The sequence below is a fragment of the Aythya marila genome (genome assembly GCF_965140915.1).
Source record: "Aythya marila genome assembly, chromosome: 10".
NCBI lineage: Eukaryota > Metazoa > Chordata > Aves > Anseriformes > Anatidae > Aythya > Aythya marila.
In genome coordinates this window covers 6,068,862-6,077,440 of record NC_139051.1, presented here as the reverse complement: position 1 = coordinate 6,077,440, position 8,579 = coordinate 6,068,862, and the positions used below count along the sequence as shown (strand labels likewise).

At 43.1% G+C, this 8,579-nt stretch overlaps 1 protein-coding gene across 1 annotated transcript; it reads left to right on the top strand.

The window, feature by feature from the left end:
- Positions 1–997: 997 nt before the first annotated feature.
- On the top strand, positions 998–8,316 carry KBTBD8 (kelch repeat and BTB domain containing 8). The gene is made up of 4 exons (XM_082767850.1): positions 998–1,104; positions 3,036–3,246; positions 3,884–4,998; positions 7,702–8,316. The coding sequence occupies exons 1-4, from the start codon at positions 1,089–1,091 to the stop codon at positions 8,163–8,165; spliced, it is 1,806 nt and encodes a 601-aa protein (XP_082623976.1). The 5' UTR covers positions 998–1,088; the 3' UTR covers positions 8,166–8,316.
- The last annotated feature ends 263 nt before the right edge of the window (positions 8,317–8,579 follow it).

The following is an 8,579-nucleotide window of genomic DNA, read 5'->3' as shown; positions in this document are numbered from 1 at the left end:
TACGCTCTCCTTCTGAATTCTTCCAGCACATGGTAATTCTTTTGTTAACCGCATTTCATAAAGGAAAAAAACAAAAAACAAGTATTTCTTCCACAGCCAACTTCTGATAACGATTCAGTTACCAGAACTGAAACTGGTGGCTAGTCATGATAGAAAGCTGAAACCAGCTGGTGACTAGTGACCACCTTGCCACCGGGACAGAGAGAGGAACGTGCTTTGTGGCGTTAAAGGTTGTTGCCAACAAAATGGTCGCTTGACGGCTGGAGCCATCCAGCTGCTCTTTCCACGGGATTAGCACAGCTGATCTGCCTGGGTTTAGCACACTGGCGGCACAAATACAGGGAAAATAGATAATAATAAAAAAGGCTGCTGTCACGATGAGCTTGCAGACTGATTACGTTCCTGATTAAAGCCCTAAAAAGCTCTGGGCCATGATACTGCCCTGCCGTGTGGCACCAGTAAGGCGCTAGGTCGGGTTTCTCTTTTCCTTGCCGCTTTTCCAGCGGTGCCCATGGCGGCCAACGACCCCGGCCTGCTGGGGGCCAGCTTTCCTCTCCCTTGGGGACTCAGGGAGCTGTTCCAAGAACGGCAGGAAGGACAGAAGCAGCACAAAACAGCGTTTGTGAGGGATTTATGTACACGGAGGGGCCATTTCTGCGGGTCTCCCGTCACAGAACCCCAACGCCCTCCCTCAGCACGGCGCCTCAGGGCCCCAAAATGGCGGCCCCGCCCCGCGCTTCCCGCCTCCCCGTTGCTAGGCGACGAGCCGAGCCCACACCCCCCCCTCCCCTCCCCATCCCGAAAACGACATCTACTGCGCAAGCGCGCCGGGGCGGAACTACATCTCCCAGCGCGCCCCGCGCCCCGAGGAGCGGAGAGCCTCCCTTCGGGTCCCCACGGACTACATTTCCCAGCGTGCCGCGGGGGCGCCGGCCAATCGGCGCGGCCCAGGTTGGGGGGTGCGGCGGCGCGGGGTTGGCTTCCGCGGCGGGCAGGGCGGCGGGGAGGAAGCGGCGCGGAGGAAGCGGCGCAGGTGACATTTCCTCGCGGGCCGCCCCCCTCCCGCTGCCGGAGCTGGGGCCCCGAGGATGGCAGCGCTAGGAGGTGGGGGCTGCGTGGGGAGGGGGCTGGGGGGGGGCACGGGGCGGGATGAGGGGCGGGGAGGGGCATGGGGGGGGGTAAGGGGGGAGGTGGGGGGGGAAAGGGGGGGGAAATGGGGTGAGGGGGGGAAAATGGGGGAAATGGGGGTGTGGGGGGGGATGGGGGGGTTGAGGGAGGGCAGGGGGGGAGGTGGGGGAACGTAGAAGGTTGGGGGGAAGGGGGAGGTTCTGTAGACACCCCCCCCCCCCCCCCCCGAGGGGGTTTGGGTTTGGGGGTTTGGGTTTTGAGGGTGTCATGGAAGTAAATGGACGTGGGGAGTTGTGGGGGGGTGGGGAGGGCTGAGGTAAGGTCCTGAGGGGTGATAAGACATTGGGAAGGGAGGTGGGGAGAGGGAGCAGCTGGGTTCCCCAGGGGGGAGCCTGGTGAGTGGAAGGGCTGGGGTTTGGGGGTGAGCGTCGGGGCCTGGGGGTGCTGTTGGTGCTGGAAGGTGGCTTGGCTGCATGTGCAGCAGGCAGGGCCGGAGGAGACATATTTTGGACCTTTTCAATGTTAGGAAGTAAACAAAACTCTTCTGCAATGGTAGCTGCATCACACTTTCAGTGTATGTCAAGGCTTGGCTAGGTAGGAAAGCTTGGCATCCAAGTATCAAAGTATTTTATTTCCTTGGAACTTCCTCACTAGCAACTAACATGTGTTTCTGAAAAAAAGTATGAGTACAAATTCTCCTCTTCCCTCACAATCAGTGAGTTTTGAATGCTGGAGCTGAGTTACTTTGATCATCCCCCTGTTGTAAATTTTACCCTGCCTTGCTATTTTATGTGAAAGAAAGGTTGGTTTTTCTTTTTTTTTTTTTTTTTTTTTGAAGGCCTTTTTCTAACAGTTATTTGAAGAGACTCTGACAATATTTGGCCCCAAGCCTGCCGTGAAAAATGTGCCCCACAGCAGATCCCTACTGACCTAATTGTGACTGTGCTGAAAGCTGCGTCTGAGTTCAGAGCAGGAGAAGCTCTAACTGCTCTATGCCACCGTGTGTTAGAGCTTAAATCTCCCGTTCCTAGTCGCTGTTGCTCATTGCTTGTTTTTTGCGCTTTCTGTCGCCCGAAATTAAGGCATTCAGCGTTGCAGTCAGCAACATTACCTGACTTGCAGCTCTTACCACCTAATGTTTTTCTTTTGAGTTCTCCTTTGTTGCTGTTGCGTAAAAATCTTGTTGCTATTACGAAACAGATTTTTGTGCTTGAGATATTGCTCAATTTTCACTTTGGGATTTATTTCATTCAGCGTATCACATGTTCCATAGAAGCTTATGCTCCACTTTGTGTGTTTTCACAATTATATGCAAGTACCTTCACACCTGAGTAATTCTAAATGATAATTGCATTTTAGTCGTAAAGAAGGACATGTAGCCATACATTTATTTATGTGAATTTATCTAATAGCTTTGTTGCTCGACATATTTTCTGTTTCTTCATGAGTCTACTCCATTAGTCATCGTTTGTGGAAGTAGGGAGCCAGTTCCTTTTTCGGTGTAAAGTTAAACACATGCGTACAGACTTGTGAAATGGTGACTTAGCTTGTGGGCTTGGTTTGCCCTTCTACATTCTTTGTTCTTCCCATTCCACAACTCAGCAAGCATCGTGATACCTTCTCCCCAAGTGATACCTAATAAAACATTCACACGCACTTGGTATTTTTCTTAAAACTAGTGGATAACATTTTACAGGTTAACCTATGTGGTAGACTGGGGAAGGGAGGGCGGGAGGGGAACAACCTTAGATGCCCTTATATCTTTATTTGCTCATGGGAATGTTAGATTCGCTGTTGATGGATGTCAGTACTGAGGAGGTACGGAACATTAATTTGTGCTAACTCTCATTTGTTCAGGCGTGCTTTCTCTCTTTTTTTCTTTAATCGGTTTCAATTTTGTTTTGTAGAACCAAGTAAGTTTTCACAAACACTGAATGGAATTCCTTCTTCAAACACAGTCAGCGGTGGAATGGACCCCTTCCATGCCTGCAGTATTCTTCAACAGCTTAAAACCATGTATGATGAAGGACAACTGACAGATATCGTGGTGGAAGTGGATCACGGGAAAACATTCTCCTGTCATAGGAATGTTCTTGCTGCAATCAGTCCTTATTTCAGGTACAAGAGTCCATTATTCTCGGGGTGACCAAAAGTGGAATCATAAGTTATTTTCATTAACTGACAATAAAAAATAACACAACTGTGCTAATATTCCATGTAACTATTGATGATATAGCACATCGAGTAAACAAATGTTTTTATTCTCTTAATGTCAAGGAATTATCAGTGTCCATTTATCAAAGGAGAGTTTTATTGGACAAAATTTCATACAAATTTAAAAACAAAGCCCTCAAGTATTAAAAGTATCTTTATATAATAACAGCATAGTTAAACTACTTGTTTCCCTTTAAAAATTGTATATTCCGTCATGCTGGAATATGCATATGAAATAACACTTTGAAAGTTGAATGCAAAGTCTTGGATATATCAAGAGCTTTGCCTGTAAAATGAATGAATTTTTAAATGGGATTAGTGAGATAATTAAGCAAGAAATTCCAGCTTGCTGTATTTGTTTCAGTAAGTCCAAAACAGATTTAAAATTTAGGCTCCCGAGCAGAGCAGTGTAACATCAGTGATAAATGCGTTTGTGCGGATATAAGGGCAGGCGCGTTGGGATTAGCTGTGCAATATGATTTCTGAGACCTGTAGCTAGATGGTAATTACAAATAAACTGCTAAATATTTTTCTTTTGTAGATCTATGTTCACTAGCGGCCTTACAGAGAGTACCCAGAAAGAAGTTCGTATAGTTGGTGTTGAAGCAGAGTCAATGCATTTAGTATTGAACTATGCATATACCTCCAGAGTAATGCTGACAGAGGCCAACGTTCAAGCTTTGTTCACTGCAGCTAGTATCTTCCAGATCCCTTCCATACAAGACCAGTGTGCTAAATACATGATCAGTCATTTGGACCCACAGAACTCCATTGGGGTGTTTATCTTTGCTGATCACTATGGTCATCAGGAACTCAAAGACAGATCACAAGACTACATTCGTAAAAAGTTTCTGAGTGTCACCAAAGAGCAAGAGTTTCTTCAGTTGAGAAAAGACCAACTCATAAGTATACTCGACAGTGATGATTTAAATGTAGACAAAGAAGAACATGTTTATGACAGCATTATAAGGTGGTTTGAGCATGAACAAAATAAGAGAGAAGTGCACCTTCCAGAAATATTTGCCAAATGCATCCGTATGCCTCTGTTGGAAGAGACATTTTTAGAGAAAATCCCTCCCATGTTTGCACAGGCTATGGCCAAAAGCTGTGTACAAAAGGGACAACATAGTGCCAATGGCTATACACAACGGCTTGGAATGACTGCTTCTGAAATGATCATATGCTTTGATGCTGCCCACAAACACTCAGGAAAGAAGCAAACAGTGCCTTGTTTAGATTCGGTCACAGGGAGAGTGTTTAAACTATGCAAGCCACCAAATGACTTGAGGGAGGTTGGAATTCTTGTATCTCCTGATAACGATATTTATATTGCGGGTGGTTACAGACCAAGCAGCAGCGAGGTCTCCATTGACCACAGAGCAGAGAGTGATTTCTGGATGTATGATCACTCTGGCAATAGGTGGATCCCGAAAGCTCCTTTGTTGCGAGCCAGAATAGGCTGCAAATTGGTTCATTGCTGTGGTAAACTGTATGCAATAGGTGGTCGTGTTTATGAAGGAGACGGGCGAAACTCTCTCAAGTCTGTGGAGTGTTATGACAGCCGGGAGAACTGTTGGACAGCTGTCTGTCCAATGCCGGTAGCAATGGAGTTTCATAGTGCTGTGGAATATAAGGATAACATCTATGTTTTACAGGGTAAGGTGCCTTGACTGACTGTGCGGTGTTTGATTGGAAGTGGGGGTGGTTTAAGCCAGCTGTCTCTTCTTAGAAGCACCGTAGAAAACCCAAATCTTTCTGAAAATCTAAAGAGAGCCCTGGGACAACGGAGCGGGAGAAAAGCCAGGGAGGGCAGTGAGGGTGCTGCTTCAGTTCTCACGTCTTGGGAATGTGTCATCAAGTTGTTGTACTGAGTTCTTGCACAAATGGCAGTTTTGGTGGTGTTCTAAGTCAACAACTTAGCACTAAATCTTACAATGAAAATGCTGTATTCTTTATCTGAGTGAAATGCACTAATGTTGAAGAACAGCTGTTGTCATGAAAAAGCAATTAGCATTTTACTTAGCTGAACCTGTGAAAACTCCTGGTGTCTTGTCTTTTTTTGGTGACTTGTAAAAATTGATTAGCCACGGTAGGTCTTCCTTCTCTACCTAGCTGACTTCAAAAAGCAGAGTTGGGCAACTAAGGAAGACGATTTCTCTTTTTCTAATTAGCTCACACTGTCTTTCCATCCTATCTTCCAATAAATAATCAGACTTACTGGTTTATTGCATCTTGATTCTTAAATTAATGACTTAGCACAGCTCTAGCACCAGCAGTGATAGTTCCATATTTAAGATTTATATCAGAATAACCTGTAAAGATTAAAGTAAGTATGTTGACAATGACTTATTACCAAGATGTACATGCACATGAAAGCGGTGTGATAAAAAAGATGCTTGTGGTTATTTTAGACTGGGAATTATATATTCTAGGACTCTAAAAAGGATTGTTATGGGAATGGATAAAATAAAAAAGGGAAGAACAAATTATATGATTTGTGGAGATTGTATACAACATGTTTCTGTGTGCCCAAGTTCCATAGGAGTCCTTGCTTAAGAGTGCCAAGACTGGCTGTGGTAAGAGTCCCAAGAAGCAGAAAGAAAGATTGGGACAGGGAGTATCTTAGTTTTGTTTTAGGCTCACTTCTGTGCAAACACTTGCAGAATTTGGGGTCTTGGATCTCTACCAACCCCCCTCCTTTTGGGTCCATCTCCATGCAAAGCTGGACCACAGGAAAGAAACATGAGGAGGAATACTGTAAACTCCTTGTTATTTATCAGAAGTCAACCTGACTTCTTGTTGAGTCCCTGCCATTCAGGAAGGTCGGAGGGCTTCCACAAGACCTGCAGGTGTTCTTTCATATTACATCTGACTCTGGTTGTGGCTCTAAATTAAATTGCGTTAAAATAAGTTTTCTCAATCTTACTTTCCTGTTGGATCAACTGTCTGCTTTAGATAGTTTAAAGAGGAGCACTGAGGAGTCTTTAACAGAATATTTGTTCATTCTTCAAGTGTTTTTTAGAACTGCTAAAAAGTGGATAACATTTATAGAGGTATTACAACTTATAGAATAAGAATGCATTTTGTTTTTCACAGCTCATAGCTGCGCTATTCAGTGTTTCAGTGGTTTTAATGACAGCCCAATGAAGTAGCTTATTTAAGTAAACATTGAGTTAAACAGCGAATTAAATAATTTGCCACAGAAAATAATCAAATTCTCCATTTGAGTGTGGAAGATAAAAACCTTGATTGGGTTGCACTCGAGTAGTGTATAAAAAAGTTAATTTTCAGTAATTCTCACAGAGAAAGCTCACAAGAATTGATGGGAGTTGTAAAATACAAACGAGTGCAAGCATCAGTCATAGGAGATTATACTGGGAACCAAAATGAATAATCAAAAAATGCATTAAGACTTAATTTCTTAAGTTATATTCCACCCTTTAACTCTCTTATAATTTTTGTATTTTTTGTCAAAATTGAGGTGCTTGCTTATACTGCAGCATAGTTTAAATTCTTAAAAATATCAATGTGAAATTTATATAAAAGTTGAATTAGGGTAATATTTGGCAAACGTTAACTCTTTCTTCCCCCTGGGATTCATAAAAGCCTGGGATTCATAAAAGACAAGGTGGGCTCTATCAATGTTCTTTTTATCAAGTTTGCATCTGCACTTTGATGTCTACAGTCTGCATGCACTACTCTGTGCGCCCAACTGAAGAGGTGCCTTATCTGATCATGAAAGTAGTGATGAATCAGTAGCTTCAAGCGAGTCTTCACCTGGCATCCTTGTAAACAAATCAACCTTTTAATTTCAAATCAACCTTTTGTTTAAAATCCCTTTAAACAAATCAACCTCAAGTGTGTAACCAGGGATGTGATACAAATGGCTTCAGAGTCTGAGTAGTAGAAGATATGCTATTTGCTCAGATTTGACAACTTTCAAGCACAGAATTCCAAGATTTTCTACAGTCTGTAGATGCTGCTTATTTTGTGAAGATACTAAAGAACAAAACAAATACATCGGATGTTTGAAGACTGGAATCTTGAAAGGTTTTGAGTCAAACTTTTAAGCGTGGTGTAGAGGTAGTAAAGGAGAGCTGGGAAACATGTAAAACAGTATTCGTGGTGTGCTTCAAACTCCTCTCAGCTGGGTTAGAAACTCTAAGTAGCTTTTACTTATTTTTTGCACTTTGAAGAAAGCAGATGGTGATAGATTTTTGTCATGAGATCAGGGCTTTTAGAAATTGGTAGGCTGTTTCTGTGTGTGGAAGACCATAACTGAAAGCTTAGTAGCGGTGGAATTGCTGTTACGGAAATGAAGCATCAGTTTTATGTTTTATTTTTCCTCTCTCTTTGCAGGAGAATTTTTTCTCTGCTATGATCCTCAGAAGGATTACTGGGGGTTTTTGACCCCAATGACTGTGCCTAGAATCCAAGGCTTGGCAACTGTGTACAATGACTCCATCTACTACATAGCTGGAACCTGTGGAAACCATCAACGTATGTTTACCGTAGAGGCCTATGACATTGAACAGAATAAGTGGACTCGAAAAAAAGACTTCCCGTGTGATCAATCCATTAATCCATACATAAAACTCGTACTCCTCAAAAACAAACTCCACCTGTTTGTCAGAGCTACTCAAGTCACTGTTGAAGAACACGTTTTCAGAACCAGCAGGAAGAATTCGCTCTATCAGTACGATGAGGTTACCGACCAATGGCAAAAAGTATACGAGACTCCAGATAGGCTCTGGGATTTAGGCCGGCATTTTGAATGTGTTGTTGCTAAATTGTATCCGCAGTGTCTTCAGAAAGTTATTTAATTTTTTTTTTTTCAGTAACAGGCCTTAGTGCTTTCAGTGGTAATCTGATGCTAGAGAAAACATGTCTTAAAAGAAAACAAAGAAATTCAGTATTTATTGTAAGCTGAAACAGATAGGTTGTTTTTTTTTTTTTTTTTTGTATGTGGGGATGGGTGCTCTTTAAAGGTTGCAGTCTGGGGAGGGAATTACTGGTTCAGTTTCATATTTACTGATTATTTTCCTGGGAAATGAGAAGGAGGTTACAAAGTGCAATTATCAGCATTTTTTTTCTGGTAAACACTTAATCATGTCATACTTGAGGGGTGTTTTTGTGGTAAGAGCAAATTAAGTGGAAGAGCCAGGATAACTATGCACTACAGTGGAAGAAAATCTAGCATTAGTAGCTAAGGATGTCCAAGCTGTTTTGAAGTGACT